The following is a 17,224-nucleotide window of genomic DNA, read 5'->3' on the forward strand; positions in this document are numbered from 1 at the left end:
CTGTTCTTTCATCCACCCAGCCTGAGGCACTTTGTTCTGGCGGTCCTAGAAAACGGATACAGCTGCCTCTCAAAATTTAGCGTACCTGCACCTTATGCTGTGGAAACTTCAATTCTAGTTCTGTGTCCCTGGGAAATTCTTACACAGATCCTTAAGGGGACACGTATGAAGAGAAATGTTTACTGAAGCATTACTTTCGTTGGCAGAAAGCAACTGGTATGTCTACCGTGACGGATAAATCATGCAGGCTTACTGTGGGGCAGTGGGCGGGAAGCAGAAGAGCCAGATTTAGATGTAGCCGCATGGATACAGCTTCAGAATGTAACACAGAGTAAAAAAAATGGCATTTATACAAATTAGAAACATATGTGCACAAAATGATGACATATACTCCCAAAGATCCATGTCAAATTCATCTGAATGGTTGCCTATAAGGAGTCAGAAGTTAGGGAGTTAGGTAAATACAGAAGACGTAAGAGACACGGGTTCGATCCCTGGGTCGGGAAAATCCCTTGGAGGAGGGCACGGCAACCCACTCCAGTATTCTTGCCTGGAGAATGTCCATGGACACAGGAGCCTGTCCCCTGACAGGAGGACTATACAGGGCTATAGTCCCTGGGGTCGCAAAGAGTCGGACATGACTGAAACGACTTAGCACGCATAGAGAAAATAAGGAATTAAAAAAACCCACCAACCAAAAAACAACAACAAAAAGAGGACCAGCTAGAGTCAGCAGCTAGGTCTGAGAGCCCTGGAAGAACCAGGGGGTCTGCGTTGCCCCTGGAGATCTTTCCAGGGTGCCCTGGCCTGACTGGACTTGACGGGTTGACAGGGCCTGCCTCTGGGTCCTCCGAAGACCTGTGTGCTCCTGGAGTGTTTCAGCCTCCTGGGCTCCACTGGGGAGCTTGAGCCAAGCCCAGGGGCTGTAATGGGTAGGGATGGTTTCTGGGACCCATGGGGGCAGGGGGAGGAGAGAGAACTGAGAGGAGGGGGTTGCAGAGAGGGAACGCAGGTGGGTGGGAGCCAACTCTGGCCGCCAGGGACCCTCTCCTTAGATTCAGGCTGTCTGACCAAGAGTTTCCTTGCGGAGGTTCTTTCCCACAGGAGGCACTCCACTTAAGGGCTCTCACGGGGACAGCACACAGCTGCAGGGGACAGAGGTGCACCCAAGGCGAGTCTCCCTCCCACCCCATAAATAGCCTGTCCTGGCTCCAGGGCCAGCAGAGTGAGCCCTGGGGAAGTGAAACTGGAGGGGGCTGGAGCTGGGAGGCAAGAAGAGGACCAGGACCATGCCTGCCCTGAGGGGTTGTTCCAGGCACATTTTCTGAGGCCCCAGGGATGAGAGCGAGGGCTGAAAGCAAGGAACACGGGGCCAGAACAAGGATGCACTTTCTCACAGGGCTGTCCAACAGCGCTCGGGGAGGTCGTGAGCACCCCACCACGAAGGTGCGCAAGCAGAGTTGAGATGACAAGATGGGACCTTGGAACATACCGTTCCCATCTCAAAGATACTGTCTCGTTCGGGGCAGCTGGTGTCCACGAGGACATCAGCCTGTCTCCCGGAACGCCTCTTGTCGTGTCCAGCCCATGGGGTGAGCCAGTCGCCAGTTGCAGGAAATAGCCTGTGCCAGCGCCCATTTGAAGAGTAAATATTAGTCTTTTCAAGAGCGGTCTGTTCTCTGTCACTTGGCACAGAGGACACTGAACCGGTGTTGGGTGTTGGGGGGGGGTTGCCTATTGGCCCCCACACCCAGATGGAATCTCTGGACCGGGTTACTGCCACAGTGTAGCTCCAAGGAACCACTCTCCCCGTGTCTGAGCAGGTATCCCCTCCCAGTGACCATGCGAGCTGTGGGCGCTGGAGCCCCTGCTTAGGGGAGGTTCCAATAGCATTGAGGCCCCAAGGCCCAGGATGTAGCTCTCACATACTGTCAGGGCTGCTACTGCACATGCAGGGGACTGGATCTTTTGACCTGGACCTCAAAGTCTCTGGGCCCCAGTTCTGACTTATATGGTTTAAAATCCTCTGATGACCAGGAAAGGGAAACCGCCTGTCACCACGCCACCCTTTGGGGTGACCTTGTCCAACCACCCCAACCAACAGAGCGCCCCTTCCCCAAGCCCGTCTTGCCTTCTTTATTCTATAATTTTCCTCTCTTATTTATTGACTCCTCCATTGGAGGCTCAGCTCTGTGAGCACAGGACCTCTGCCTTGGTCTCTGTTTAGAACAGTGCACACAGCAAGAGCTCAGTCACTATTTGCTGAGTGAACAGAATGACGTTAATACTGTGAAAATAATAAACCGGTATCATTCTCTTGCCCTAAGCCCTGAAATCACACTACTTTGAAGCCCTTCCACCATGACAACCAGGGAAGGGGTGGGGATGGGTGAAGCCATCTCTGGGAACAGGGAGGATGTGGGGAGGGGGGGATGGAGGGAAGGAGGATGAGGGGCTGAGGATGGGGGGAGGATGGGGTAGAGGGTGGATTGGGGGAGGAAAACCCAGCTTCAGCTGGTGAGTGGTGGGAAGAGGAGGGGACACATCTCTCAGATGCTTGTTTAGGTTTCATTCTCTGGGATAAAAGCTTGAAGGGAAAGGAATTGAAAACTGAAGCTAGAGGTGGGTGTGTCCCCCTCTGCATTGGAAGATAGCCTCCCCTGCCCCCCCACCAGGCAACCTGTGGTTCTCAGGAGGCCCTGCTGGGTAAAGACAGTGGAGCTACAGATTTGAAGGCAAGAAGGTCAGAGTAGGCACCTTCTCTCAAGCCTCCTTCCACTCCCAGAGGCCTGGAAGGTTCCAGAAGTTCCTCTGCTCCATGGGGCATGGGGAAGGTGGCTGAGTGGGGACCTGTGGGCCTGTCTCAGCATTGCTGGGCCCAGTGCAGAGGTGAGAGCAGCTCATCCCCAGGGTGGAAATGGAGGGATGGCTGGGGTTGGAGCGGTCTGAGGAGCCAGAGTGAACTGAGATGGGGCCTAGAGCCGGGAGCACAGGCTGGGAGTCCACGAGCGCCTGGCCACCGTGAATGTCCACCGAGACCTTAGAAGACTCTAGCCTAGTTTGTGCCAGGCTTCTTTCTCTCCTGCCACAAGGCCGCCTGTATTGGGCTCTGCCTCGTGTCTTCTTCACCCGCCTCTGCCGTTCCTGCAGGAAAAACTGACCCCACCTCAGCTGTCCCACACAGCTCTTGCTTTCTGCCCCAGGGCCTCCAGAGTCATTGTGGGACAGCTGCAGGCATCCACTTACACTCAGTCCTGCCCTGCCCAGCAGTGTGAGGCACTCCTTGGAGGGTCCCCGTGGACACGAGTTCCCACTGGCAGAGCGGTGACCAGCTCAATAGCCCCCTGGAGTATTGGCGCTCTCAGTTTCCCCGTGTCATATTTCTCTGTTCCCTGTTCCTGGTTCCTGGTCATGGGCTCTGATTTCTGGGGACTCAGGCCGCAAAGTCACCTGAGCCTCTGTGCTAGAAATGGCCCACTGGCCGTTGGTGTCCCCTCCCTGGCCCCCTCCATATTTCCCTGGGTTGCAGGGGCTAGAAGGCCCAGACCCCCCGACTGCTGAGAATTCAGATGCAACTTAGAGGGAGGCTCTTTGGGAGCAAGTGGAAGGCAGAAGGGGAGTGGGGGCCTCTCTTCCTGTGGTGTGGTGGCTGCTGGGTGGGATCTGGCAGATGTGAGTTTTTGCCACAGCAGCATACTCTGCTCCACTTCCTTGTCACCAGTTTAATGGGTGTGCAACTCGGACACTGACAATAATTTCCTTCAAGGTAGTAGCTGGGGTGGTGTGACCACAAAGCTAGGAGTGCCCTAGTTTTCATTCTTCCAAACTTTTATACGTTTGTTTACTTTCCTACTTTCAATCTCTTTCTGGGACTTCCCTTGTGGTCGGGTGGCTAAGACTGTGCTCCTAATGCAGGGGAATCTGGGTTCAGTCCCAGGGAACAAGAACCCAAATGCTGCAACCAAGACCGGGTACAATTAAGTAAATACACAAATGATAAATGTTTAAAATCTCTTTTTGCACAGAGACTTAGAGTGTTTTCTAGGTCTGACCACTGACCCATCACTGGTTTGGCTTCCTCCCTTCTGCCATCTACCACACCCACAGGCTTAGATGGAGGGAATCCAGAAGGCCATACACTTACCCAAAGAGGCGTCCCAAAGGAGACTGAGAGTCAGACTCTGTTGGTTGCCTACTCAACAGCTATCTGCCTCTATCAGATCGATCCTTCCTCCTTATTAGATCGACTTGCCTCTGAAAGCCTGGTCTCTCTTACAGCCAGGGCTTGCGTGTGTGACCTAGTCCTAGCCAAGGGGCCTGAAGAGAGTATATAGAAAGTAGGTTCTGGGATAGCTTATTTTCCTGACAAAAAAGAGACACACAGGAAGCACTCTCCTCCCTGCCAGTGAATGGGGTCCTGTGAGAATGTGATGCTTGGAGCAACAGCAACCATCTTGCAATCAAGAGACAATAAGTCTGAGGACAAAGGTCAACACATTGAGGATGGTAGAGTGGACAGGAAACATCTAGGTCTAAGTTGACATTTATTGAGCCTCTGAATTAATCTTGGAGCTCCCTACTTCTAGTGGGCATCACCCTGGCAGGACCCCTTCCCTCTGGGCCACATAGAGGCTGGCTCAGAACTCTTCAAAGTTTTTTCCATGCCAATATGCTGAGCTCAGAGACACTGGGACCTCTGGGAGCTGGGCTGGGACTATGGTGAGGCAAGTGAGGCACTGTTTTTGGATGCAAAACTTAAGGGGGTTGCAAAAAACTCAGTGGTAATCAGGATAAGTATTTTAATGCAATATTAAAAAAAATCAAAACTAATGTCAAAGCACAAAATGAGCAAAAAAAATCAAGATTTTGAAATAAAGACAATAAAGAGTCAGGCTCACCAATTAGGTCTGCCTTTAGGTTTCTGTACAGGGCAATCAAAGTGAATCTGACCTATGACAATTCATATAATGAAGCAGGGTTCTGGGGCTGTGAGAACTGAGTTAAAGGCTGGGCTGCACTGATGACTTACTGGCGATCCCAAGTCCCTTCCCTCCTCTCTGGATTTCATCTGTCCTGCCTGGGGGCTGGGGCATTGCCTGGATGGCCTCCTGACCCATCTTCCTCATCCTCCCATGGCCTGCAGAGGGTTCTGTCCCTTTTTCTGGGAGGCTGCGTCTCCCAGGCCATCGACTCCTGGCTATTAATATCTCAGCCATCCCTGGCCTGATCAGGGTGTTTAATGACTGCCAGCTGTGGCTCCGGCCCCCTCCCCCGGGAGAGATAAGAGCAGTTCCTGTTCCCACATGGAGGGAACAGCAAGGAGCGGGGGGTGCGGGCGTGGGGTCATTGCCCGTTAAAACAGGCCCTGGGCAAGTGATGGGAACTGAGGCACTGATACCAGCTCTTCACTCCAACCACCCCTGCCTGCCAACCAGATGGAGGTGCCTGGGGATATAGACTCCCTGAGCCCACCCCCAGGGGCTGCTCTGGTCTCCCTACCTCCTGCCTGGGCTCTGGCCCCTTAGATCAGGTTCCAGCAGTCTTGGGTCTTCTCCCAGGTACCCCACAGACCTTACTTCAGCATGTTCCAAACCAGGTCCTCCCCATCTGGATGATGGACTGGCAGCTTTTCCTTGTCCCGCCCTTGGGGTTCTTCTCAGCAGCCAGAGTGGCCTGCCCAAAACCCACCCTCTCCCTTTGGCTTCATTTAAGAAGCCCCTACTGAATTCCTGCTGCAAAGAGCCCCCTCATACTTGCTTACTTGGATTCAGGTGATTCTGGCACTTCTTCTGTTCCCTTGGAATCTGGCGACTCCTCCCTAGTTCTCAGGAAGTATCCCTCACCTGGAAGATGCTCCTTATCCATTCTACTGGCAGACTAGTCACCTCCTTGGGCATCCTGTCCTCCGGAGTGGTAGGAGTCATCTACATGATGGCAGTCTGTGCCAGGATGGTGGGGGCGCTACTTGTCTTCCCAGAGTGAGCCCACCTGAGTTATCTGGGCTTTGCCCTTAGGGTCTGGGGTCAGATGTGGTCAAGGGCCAGGGCCTCGCCTGCAGGCTACCAGAGGTCTGGTTCTACCTGGGGTCACAGCTGGGTCCGAGGCTGGAAGCACTGTCACAAGGGCTTGGTTGGAGGGCCCATCCTGGGTCTCTTTCATCCCATGCTGTCTCTGGGATCATCAATCCTGTGTCCTCACCACCTCCTCTCTCTCTTGAATCTCATTCTGAAATGGATTTGAGGGAGAGAGGCCTGACCTCTTTGTCACCTGGCCTTCTGGGGAGGGGCCTCCACTCAGGTATTTGGGTCCCTAAGGCTAACCTTGGTGAAGTCCTCGAGGCACCCACCAGGTGGCGATAGAGATGAGCTGGTCTGGTCTGATCGTGCCCAGAAAGGCAGGAGAGGTACTGGTGAGGGGTGCAGGAGAAATTCTGCTCGTGGTCACCCCTATTCTACTCCCAGTTCATATACAGCCTAGGATGTCTGCTCATGACCTCTGCTGGCCAGGAACCGTGTCTCAACTTCTCTCCATTCCTGAATGCCCCTCAACCCCTGCCAGGAGGGGGGAGTTGTGGGGTGGCAGGGCCCCACCTCTGTCCTTTTTTTTTCTTTGTCCCTGTCTTGGGTCTCTCTCTCTTTTTCCATCCTCCTGGATGATAACTCTGCTTCTCTTCCCAGATATGACTCACTAATGGAGGGATTTTAGGCAGAGTGGTGGCTGGGCCAGGACCAGGCAGAAAGTTTGCAGGAAGGGGAACCCAAGGAGGTCAACGGGAGCAATGGCTTTGAATCCATCCGTTGCTGACCAGCATCATCTTCTTCACCCTGCAGCCTCTGTGTTTAAACCTATTAGAGGCATTGTCTGTTTCTGGTGACACTTATTCTGTCCTCTGCCACCTGGAGAACGGCAACATGGTCATCTCATGACCTGCATGCTCTTTGGGTGTCGGTGCCCAGACGTAACCACTTCTGGGACTGCGGACAGCTCTGTCAGCTGTCTTGTATAGTTCCAAGAATAGAACTGTCTCTTCTTGGTTGGATTTAGGGGGCAGGGGGACACAACAAGGACGGGATAGAACTTCACCACCCTCAGAGGAGAGAGGAGGGCACCACTGAGCAATATGTGAGTTGAGAGCCCTTAGAACCGTGTGTTCCTCACATGGAAGCCAGAGGGGTGGTGGCGTCTGACTTCGGTGACGATTTTGACCAGCCCTCCTTGGAATGGGGGGTGGGGGGATGGCCACGAGTTGGAAGCTGGTCCCCATTTTATCCCACATGGGAACACCAACCACCAGGAAAACCAGGCTAATCCAACCCAGTGTTTATTGTTGCACAAGGCTGTTTGCAGTCCTGAGGGGATCTTCTGGCTGGGGCGTGGGTAGCAGGCCGTGTGGCCACAGGGGTGCAGGGAAGATACAGGCTGTGACAACCCCCAGGCTCTTGTCCAGAGGATACACGGGCCAGAGGACTCCTCAGCCACACTCCGGGGAGAATGGGAATGGGGTTTGGGGATGGTGCTAATAATGATACCAATGGTGATACAAATAAGCAAGAGGATCCCGCTGGTTACAATATATAAAAGGCAGCATAAAAGTCTGTGCTTTCACTTTCCCATCAGCAAGATCTGAGTTCAAATCCTGTCTGTGTGACAAGGTGAGGTCCCTGCTCTGTGTGAGGCTCGCTGTGATTTAGTGCCCACCTTGCTGGGTTGCTGTGAGGATGAAGGGGCCTGTGAGCGTCCATCATCTCTGAGCCTGGTGCTAATAGTTGGCACACAGGTGGGCAGCTCCCATAGCCCATGAGGATCGGTAGGGCTGGAGGTAATCTACTGGAATTGGTCCAGCCATCCCGGGGCAACTCCACCTTAGCAGGGACTATGGAGATAGCTGCCCTCCCCAAACTAAAAACTCCTTGTTTACAACCGCACCTGCTGGAGGCAGAAAAACTCATTCACTGCGAAGAGCTGGCAGCTATGAGGAGGCACTGAGGGAGGGGACCGCATGTCTGGAGAGATGCCTGAATGGTGATGCTTAACCCAAAAGAACCTGATGTCAGCGGTGGAACTTCAGGCACTGTCCAGGTGGTGGTGGCAGGTGACCTTTCGGGGCAGTACCCTTGTCGCCTGAGATAACAGCACATTCCCAAATGCACTGTCTGGGGATAGGCGGTGGCCTTTCTCCGATGGCTCTCGAGAGCTACCGGGGGTGGAATCAGGAGAATATGCAGGTTTCTTGCCCTCGATTGGAGGAGGGAGTCTTTGGGGGGCGGAGTCTGAAGACTGAGCTTCACCCCACGTCTTCCAGGTAGGAGCTTCCAGTGTTCCTCCACCTATGTACCCTCGTCCTCCAGGCAGGCGCAAAGGCAGCATTCTCCAGGGGCTTCCGGACAGTGATCTGGGGGCCCTGGGAAGCCTCCTGAGCTCAGGGCTGGGGCTGACCTCGCCCGAGAGGTCTCTGTCCCCGGTGCCGCGCGGGGTGGCGGGCGGTGCCGGCGAGAGGGGTCGCCCACCCGCCTGGGCACCTGGCGGTCAGACCAGGGAGACTTCGGCCTGGAAGCTGGAGGAGCGGCCCGCACCCGGGCTGACGCGGGTCAGCATGGAGACCTGCGTGCTGCATGTGGCCCCGTTGCTGCCTGCGGACGGGTGCTGGTATTTGGGGTCCCAACCCAAGACGCCCTGCAGGTGCCAGCGCCGCCACTTCCGCCGCAGCTCTGCCTGCACCTGGGAGAAGGGAGAGTGGTCAGGCCCGCCCCAAGGAAGCCTCCTGGCATGCTGACTGGGCTGTACTCCATCTAGGATGCGGACCCGGTCAGTCATATCCTCTTGAGGAGTCTAATGTGAGGGGCCAGAGGCTACTTTGGGCGCTGCAGAGATGGGACCTCCTTGGTGGAGCCAGGTCAAATCAAGCGATTGGAGTTGAGGGAGGTGGGAGCCAGAGAGGATCAGAGAATGCAGTCTAGGGAGGGAGTGGGATGCTGCCTGGGGTGGCTGTACTGTAGTCTCCTGATCCTTGCCTTCTAAATCACTTGAACTCATCCAAGTAGATTTTTTGCTTTGTAACCAGGCTCCACAGTGACTCAACCTTCTCTTGCTGCCTCCAACCATCCCCGCTCACACTGCACATAGCCACCCAACACAGCACTTCTCACATTCTTCTCTCACGAATCACACGAATCCCCGGAGATTTTCTTAAAAGCAGATTCAAAGTCAGCAAGTCCGGGGTCGTCTCAGAAATCAGCATTTTAAGCAAGGTCCTAGGTGCCATCACTGACGAACTAGTCTGAGGACCACCTTTGGCATAGCAAGGTTTGACCCTTCTCTGCTCTCCACATCAGGGCTTTTGGACCCTGGGGCGACGAGACTCTGTTCCCTGGCCCCCAAGGTCTGGGAGGGGCTTACCTCGCCATTCAGGAAGCAGTAGAGGATGGCCACCACGAAACCCTGGGGAGGAAGGGAGCAGGAGAAGTGAGGTAGATAGACCCAGAGAGCCCCAAGCCCTGCCCTACCCGTGTTCCCTCGGTTAATCAAAGGGCTAAACGTAGAGTAGGTGCTTAATAGATACTTATTACAATGAAAAGATTGGCACCTAGGGGCAAGAGGCCAAGGCTCCAGGAGAATCCCCTCCCTTAAAGCCCAGAGAAGAATGCAGCCTTACGTCCACAGTTCCTACCTGGAAAGAACCCACGACGAGCTCAAAGACCAGTTTCACTTCAGCCTTAAAGTTGTCGGGGAAGAAGGCGAACATGATGTAGTGCACGCCAAACAGGGGGATCAGCAGAAGGGTGGACTTGGCCAATCTCCTGGGGACAGGGGAGGGGCAGGCAGTGGGCATGCGTGTCCACACATGTGGCCACAGAAGACAGGGACAAGGAGCAGGATGTGTGAGGATGGGCTGTGGGTTCTCGCCAGCCCTTTGCCCACATATTTCTGTTCTGTATCTGCAGTGCCTATATCCTCATGCCCCCCGGGCGTCCTCCCCTGGACAGGCTCATGAGAGACAGAATGTAACCCCTCTATTTCACTTCCTGGAGGAGAGCACATAAAGGAAGGCCACTGCTGAAAAACCCTAGGATGATGCGTAATAGTGGTTATTTCAGGCTCCATGGCCACTAATGGGGATATTAAGCAACGGGACATCGTGGTTTGTTTTTCCCTGGTCTCAATTTCTACAATCTGTACAATGGGGTGAGTGTATGCTCAACACGGTCAAGTAAGAGAAGTGGTTTTTCAGTCTCTACATCGTGTCCAGCTCTTTGGGATCCCATGGACTGCAGCACACCAGGCTTCCTTGTCCTTCACTATCTCCCAGAGTTTGCTCAAACTCATCTCCACTGAGTTGGTGATGCCATCCAACCACTGTAAACTCGGAAGTGCTTTGGGTGCTACAAAGTGCAATGTTTTCATGAGAGACCAATGCTTTATTGGAATTTGAGGGCCTTTGGGAAGGAAGGCTCATGGTTGCTGACCGCATCCAAGGTCACTTGGGAGGATGGTGGGTGCTCAAGTTTGTGCTTGGTCACCAAGGGTGACTCAGGGTCAACTAGCAAAGGCCTGTCTTTGGCTTCTCTGCTGTGTCCACTTCCTCAGGAGTTGCTACCTTCTCTGGGATCACACCCCTTTCCCCCCGCCTCCCCTGACCAATACACGCAACCCCAGCATTCTCCAAAAGACCAGCTCTTCCTTTACCACCCTTGCGTGCTCAGCAGGGTCCACACTCACTTGAAACACCTCGCCGCTTTCCTGTGGAACAGGGCTCATCCTGGTTCAGTCCTCCCAGCCCCCTGACCTGATAGCTGGTCCAGGCAGCGTGAACCCACAGTCCTCTGGCTGGGAGAGGTCTGAGGGGTGGATGTGTCTCTGCCTTTATCTCTCCTGCCCTGGCAGTCAGTCCAGGGGAGCCTAGCCCTGAGTCTAAGGACCCACAGCAAACTGTGGGCAGAAGAGCTGGCCTGGCCCCACCCACTCCTTCCTGGACCTGGTTCCCCACCACACCAATATCCCCAGCCCTGCCCACCGCTATCTGGCTGCAAACCTATCCCACGCACCCGCGACTGGCAGATGGAGGCTTTCTTTAAACTGAAGGCTTGTGGGGAGGTGGAGAGTGGGAGCTGACAGTCCCTCCACAGGGAGCTCCATCTTCCACTCCCCCCACCTCTTCTGCCTGCCGACAGCTGTTCAGTTTCCACCTCACCCACGTGGACCTGGCGATGACCGGCTCGCTCTGCCTCAGATGCAAGCCCTTTTGAGCAGTTGTACGTTTGGGGGAAACAAGGCCCTGCAGGCAAAGTAGAGGAAGAGGGGGCACAGGCCTGCTGTGCTAGCCCTCCGGCCCACTGCAGCCCCTGAAGGGCCTTCCTTTCTCAGACTGGAAGGGAAGCCCCGCCTCCACACCCAGCAGGAGGGAGAGCTGTCACACCAGGAACTCAAGTCGTCTTAGTCTCATCAGAGAGAATCGCAGGATTCCAGAATAGAATCCTAAATCCAGCAGCTCGTGACATTCTTTCTAGCCAGATTAGAACAACAGCACAGATTCCCCAGAGAGAAGCTGGGCCCAGGAGAACATTCTAGAATCCCAGCACTGAAAGGCCCTGGTGGGATGCCCCAGGTTTGCCTTGTCTGTGTGGTGCATATAATCAATCTCCTGTTCCCATCTGTGGGTGTACAAACCGACTCACCCTCCCACAGCCACCCGCTTTGGGTTTCTCTAGTTCTGTCTTCCAGCCTAATTGTTCTCATGAAACCTGCCGGTTCTCTCATCCCCACAAGCACAGGAATGCCCCTTACACCTTTCAAGCAAGGCTATGACCTCTGTCCCCACGGGCAGTGTGCCCTTGCCCTGCCATGGTGATGTGCTCCCAAACCTTTGAGGAGGAGGGAGTATGGGTCAGTTTCCTCATCTGTGAAATGGGTATGATTTGGAGGCGACTAGGAGAAGGAAATGGCAACCCACTCCAGTATTCTTGCCTGGAGAATCCCATGGACAGAGCAGCCTGGGAGGCTACAGTCCATGGGGTCACAGAGAGTCAGACATGACCCAGCGACTCACACTTGGAGGAGACTATATGGATGGAATGAGATGAAGCCTGGAAACCCCATTGCACGCGCCTGGCATGTAACCTGCGGGTGCCATTACTACTCTCAGGGGGTACTGAGTCCTGAATGTGGCTGTCTCCTTGGTAGACCTGGGGCTTCTCCTAGGCATCTGTCTACCACACCTCATTTTTGTGCCAGGCACGAGTCAGGCACTGGGCACATGGTGTGAAAAGGACACAGGTTATCCACTATCTTCTCAAGCTCCCTAGTTTAGCAGCAGATACACAGCAGGGCAGATCCCCTTCTACGTAAGTCGTGAAGAGAAGTAGGCCTGGGACTCACGGGCCAGGGGAGGGTTGGGGTGGGGACATGTGTGGACTGAGCCAGGCCATGGGGTGGAGCTGGGCAGAGCATGCTGGCTGTTTGGTGACTCTGGAGGGGAGCTTCTAGGGAATGGGTAATGATCTGAGGACTGGAGCTGGGGATATTGGGAGGGCTGGGGCCCTGGACCTGTACTCACGAGTACGGGCTGCTGTCACTCTTCCCGACATCTGGGGGTCGCAGTTTCTGAACCAGGATTCCAATGATGCGAATGAACAGGATGAAATTCACCTGGTGGATGGTGGGGCCAAGGTTAGGTGGTCAGGGAGGGGAGGCAGGGTGTCTAGTCCCCTGGACTGATGGCCTTTTCCACCAAGGCCAAGTTACCTGTCTATTGTACCTTTTCCCTAGCTCTTCCCTGTTCGGGAGAGTCATCCAGGAACCCCCTTTCACATCCCCAAGGGCTGGGCCTCCCCATTTGCTTTCTCTACTCTAAAGGAAGAACTTCTGGGGAAAGAGCTGGGGACAGTCCTGCCTCAGGCATCGATCAGGAAGTCTAGGTTTCAGTTCTGACCTAGACGTGAATGTCCAGTGGGGCCTTGGTCAATTGCCTACCCACTCCGGGCCCAGTCTCCCCATCCCTAAGTGGTGGGAGCAGGGCTTACCAAGATGGAGGCAAGGATGGGGGCCTTTATGATCCACCACAGTGAGGAGTTGATTGTGTCCCAGCATCTGGGGCGGGGGACGGTGGGAGAGAAGGAGAGCTTGTCCTTGACCCAGGAGAGTCAGTCCCCCTCCCACCGTCCCCAGCTCTGCCCCGGAGCCCTTTAAAAACCACTGGCCCCGAGGCTGTTACTCCCCAGCCCCTCCTGATCCCACCCAGGGGATCTGCCCTGAGTGCCGGGAGCCAGGAGGAGGGGGCCAGCTGACCGCTCACCCATAATTCTCAAAGTGGATCCTGATGATGGTCCAAACCAGGGTGAATGTGCTGGGCACCCCTGTCAGGACCGAAGGAGAGAGAAAGAGGAGAGGGCATGGGAGAAAGAGGGAGAGATGAGGAGGAAGAACCAGGGAGGGACAGGGAGAGAAAAGGGAGGGTTTCCAATGCGGTCACTTGTGGTGGCATATGCAGACAGTTCACTCTGCAGAGATACGCTACTGAGGGGGCGAAGCTTTGAGACTGAGGGACTGTGCCTGTCTACAGAAAGTGGGAGTCTTTCTCTCCTTTTGACAGAGGTGCTTTATAGATTAGCAGCATCCCTGTGTGTTTCGAGGGGTGAAGGGGAAGTGAAAGGATGTTCAGAGAGCCTGTCTGTCCCACAGGTCAGCCCAAGGTGCAGCTGGAGCCAGAGGGCGCCTGCTCAGGGGTCAGACAATTGGAGGACTTTTCTCGATCCTTGGCCGAGTGCCCTGCAGGTAGGACTTGCAGCCCAGCAAGACCTAAGGGTGCAGGCTGGGTTGGTACCCGCCCCCCTAAAGAGCTCCCCGAGCTTTGCCCCCTTGTTCCCATCCTGGCAGCCCTCCCTGGTACCATACCCCAGCCGATGAATATGTACCCCCAGAAGTACTTCCGCTCGGAGAAGAAGGAGACGGCGAGCAGGGTGTGCAGGTAGAGGCCCTCCACCAGCAGCCAGAAGAAGTTGGCCATGACACAGTACTGGAATAAGACCACGGCTGCCTTGCAGCCCACCTGCAGGGGAGGAGCAGGGAGGGGGCTCACTGGAGCAAGCAGGGGTCCCTGCCTGCCCACATTTCTGTCTGTGGTGATCAACAGAACTGCAGTACAGCCAACTTCCTTGTTAGCTCTAATTTTAGACCATCAGATGCTTTGGAATAAGCTCACAATTTTAATTACCCGCCCATGAATGTATTATCTATTTATCTTCCTGTCTATATATCTATTAACTCACCTACCCACCCAGTCATCCATCTACCCACCTATCCACTTATCCATACACTTACCCACCTACCCCCAGCACCCACTTTCAAGTCACCCATCTTTCTATCTACCATCCATGCATCCATACATCATCTATCGGCAACCACCATCTTCCATCTGCCAAGCCATCGACACACTCACCTAGCAATCTCTCCATTCATCTATTATCTACGTATCAGACATCCACTACGGACTCAGACAGCTGGACATCTCTTCATCCATTCATTTATCCACTTGTCCATCCACCCACTGATATACCCCACCCCCTCTACCCATCATCTATCCAATTTTTCTTACTTCATCCTTTTATCCTTCCACCTACTCAAGTCATCTGCACATTATTTACTCAGCCATCCAGCTACCAATCCATCCACTTACCACCTCTGCTACTCAATCACCTTATTCCTATTACTATGGAAAGTAGCTGGAAGAGGTATAAGGAAGGATTCTTGCTCTTATTAGCAAGAGTCCCTTGAGTGTGTAGGGAGAGGAGCTGTGGACTGTGTCAGGAGCCTCAAGGACAGGGGAGGGGAGGGGAGACAGATTGCCTGTAGCAGGAGGGGCTGTGAGCTATAAAGCAAATGGGGGGCAGTGAGATGGAATTTTTGGGGAAAGATAGGGACAGAGAAGAGGAGGATAAGGGGGATGAAGAAATTAGGAAAAAGAGGAGACGGGAGGGGTGCTCATTCCTCTTGGGGGCTGGAGAAGATAGGTGAAGAACGGGTTCCCTAGACAAGTGGGTGAGGACAAGGGAGAAGTCAGGGAGACCCCTGGGGAGGGCAATCAGGGGCTCTGGGAGGCCCAGCTGGCATGATCAGAAGGTCTTCTGGACCCTCTGTCTTCTCCCAAAAACAGTCTTCCATTTCAAAGTAAGCCCAGATACATGTAAGCCAGAGTTTAGAGACACTGTCCTCCAGGAAGTCTTCTGTTTTTCACTCCTCCCTGTACCCAGACCTCAGGTTCCCACCATTCCCTCCTGTGCCCTTGGCTTTGAAGCATCCTCAGAGAGCAGACTCCACTCTTCTCCTGGCTGGAAATTCCTTCCTCGGGTCTTACTTAGGTCCCTCCTGCTATAGGCAGTCCATTCCCCCCCTCCTCCCGCATTTGCTTGACAGCAAGAATAACTCAGATCTTTAACAGGACAATTATCTGTGCTGCTTCTTGCCTTAGAAAAGCTTCACAGAGCTGCTAATGAATAGGGAAGCCACCATTATCCTCAACAAGTGCGCTGGAGGCTGCAGGCTGCTCCCTAGGCTCTGGGGCTCATGTCCCACGGGTCTGAGCCCAGCTCCCAGGCGGGGTCATCTGAGGCACTCTGGGAATGGCCAGAGGGCTCCTCTTGGTGTTCCCTCTCCCTTGAGACACTGAGATTCTACCATCACTCTCTGCAGAGATTCACTTTCAATCTCACTCTTTGGGGAGAAGGTACTGCTGATCCCTGAAGTAACACACTACCTCTGAGGTCACTCGTGAGGCAATGAGTCTTTGACCACAAGGGGTAGACAGGAGCCAGGACTGGTCTCAAGCTCTCTGTCTCTGCTCAGGGCTGTGAGGCACTCAGGAAGGGGCTCAGAATCACCTGGAGATGGATCCTTAGTGATGGGCAATGACTTCTTTAAATGTTCTCAATCTCCCTTCCCTAGGCAGGTCCAGAGTGACTGACGGCAGGGGAAGAAACGAAGAAAAGCAGGGCAGTGTGGGGTGGGACTGGCTCCAGGTGGCCATGGGGTAGGAAAAGGGGGGGCACAGTGAGCAGAGCCCTGGGGATGCAAATGGCAGGGAGGAGGGTTGGAAGGAAGCTCAAATGTCTTTGCATGATGGGGAAACTGAGGCAGGGAGTTTCCCTAAGGTCCCATGGGAAGTTAGCAGTGGAGGCGGGAAGGGGGTTATGGGCTGTGGCACCAAGTGTCCCCTTTCCCACCTACAAGAGGTGTTTCTCATTGGCAGGAGGAGGTGTGTGAACCCCCAGATAGCCAAGCACCCCTGCCTGCTGTGGGAGGGAAGTGGGATTCAAGGAACTGGCAGGCAGGGTCAGACAGGAGTTTGGCCATCTTTGGAGAGAGAGAAAAAGAGACAGGGAGAGAGAGGGGAAGGAGAAGACAGGAGGGAGGAGAGAGAGAAGAGGAGATTCAGGAGAGAGGGCAGAGGGCGGCAGGCCTGGATGGGTCCTCACCGAGCCCTTGGAGCAATGGTCCGTCTCCCCACTGTTGAAGAGGGCCAAGTCTTTGATGAAGACGGCGGCGGCCCTCAGGATGAAGGATATGAAGAGGTGCATATGGATGTAGTTCCGTGTGCAGTGGAGCTTCCTGTGGGAGGCGGCCAGATCTGGGAGGCCGAAGAAGGCCTCAGACCCCCACCCCATCCAACACATCCAGCGCTCTGAGAGAGGGGAGGACTCGAAGCCTCTGAAAGTGGACCCTGCCCTCAAGGGGGACCCTGTCCCCCGGCATCCTATCCACATGTGCAGCCTGGCTTGCTGTACCTCCTTCCAGGGCACAGGCCTCTGGTGACCTATCCCCCAGTGACTGGCACCCTGTGAGGGATGAGGCTGACACAGGGGATCACTTTGAGTGGCCTGCTGTCTCGAGGGGAGGCTGGCCTGGAAGGGGAGCAGGGGCAGGACTGAATAGGGGCTGACCGTGGAGCGAGGAACAGCATGCCTGGGTGCGGAGTGACCTGGTCGGTCTGCTCTGAGGCCTATGGCTCGGGCTGGTCCTCACCTGAACAGGCTCAGGATGGCCGTGGCGACCAGGAGAGTGGCGAGGGACAGGCTGTAGCCGATGGTGTAGCCGGTCTTCACAGAACTGTAGAACATTGTCTGCTGCTGCTAGAGGGAGGGGGGTGAGGATCTTGGGTGGGGTGAGGGGCGCTCACCTAGGGGCGGGGTGCCCTATGCATCCTGCCTCCCTCCCCTGCCCTGGCAGACCAGGAGGC

At 54.8% G+C, this 17,224-nt stretch overlaps 1 protein-coding gene across 4 annotated transcripts in view; it reads right to left on the reverse strand.

Annotated features, from left to right (window-relative positions):
* Positions 1-7,299: 7,299 nt before the first annotated feature.
* The window catches only part of VIPR1 (vasoactive intestinal peptide receptor 1), a 31,859-nt gene continuing 21,934 nt past the window's right edge, over positions 7,300-17,224 (reverse strand). For 2 of the 4 annotated variants that reach the window (XM_027523198.1, XM_027523195.1), the window contains 9 exons: positions 17,011-17,117; positions 16,464-16,596; positions 13,888-14,041; positions 13,289-13,349; positions 13,017-13,083; positions 12,551-12,642; positions 9,668-9,797; positions 9,397-9,438; positions 7,300-8,718 (listed from right to left, as the gene is read on the reverse strand). In XM_027523198.1, the coding sequence (XP_027378999.1) occupies positions 8,527-8,718; positions 9,397-9,438; positions 9,668-9,797; positions 12,551-12,642; positions 13,017-13,083; positions 13,289-13,349; positions 13,888-14,041; positions 16,464-16,596; positions 17,011-17,117 (978 nt within the window). In that variant the 3' untranslated portion in view covers positions 7,300-8,526. The remainder of the gene's footprint in view (positions 8,719-9,396; positions 9,439-9,667; positions 9,798-12,550; positions 12,643-13,016; positions 13,084-13,288; positions 13,350-13,887; positions 14,042-16,463; positions 16,597-17,010; positions 17,118-17,224) is intronic. The other 2 variants (XM_027523196.1, XM_027523197.1) reach the window with 2 other exon arrangements.

Source organism: Bos indicus x Bos taurus, chromosome 22, assembly GCF_003369695.1.
Source record: "Bos indicus x Bos taurus breed Angus x Brahman F1 hybrid chromosome 22, Bos_hybrid_MaternalHap_v2.0, whole genome shotgun sequence".
Taxonomy (NCBI): domain Eukaryota; kingdom Metazoa; phylum Chordata; class Mammalia; order Artiodactyla; family Bovidae; genus Bos; species Bos indicus x Bos taurus.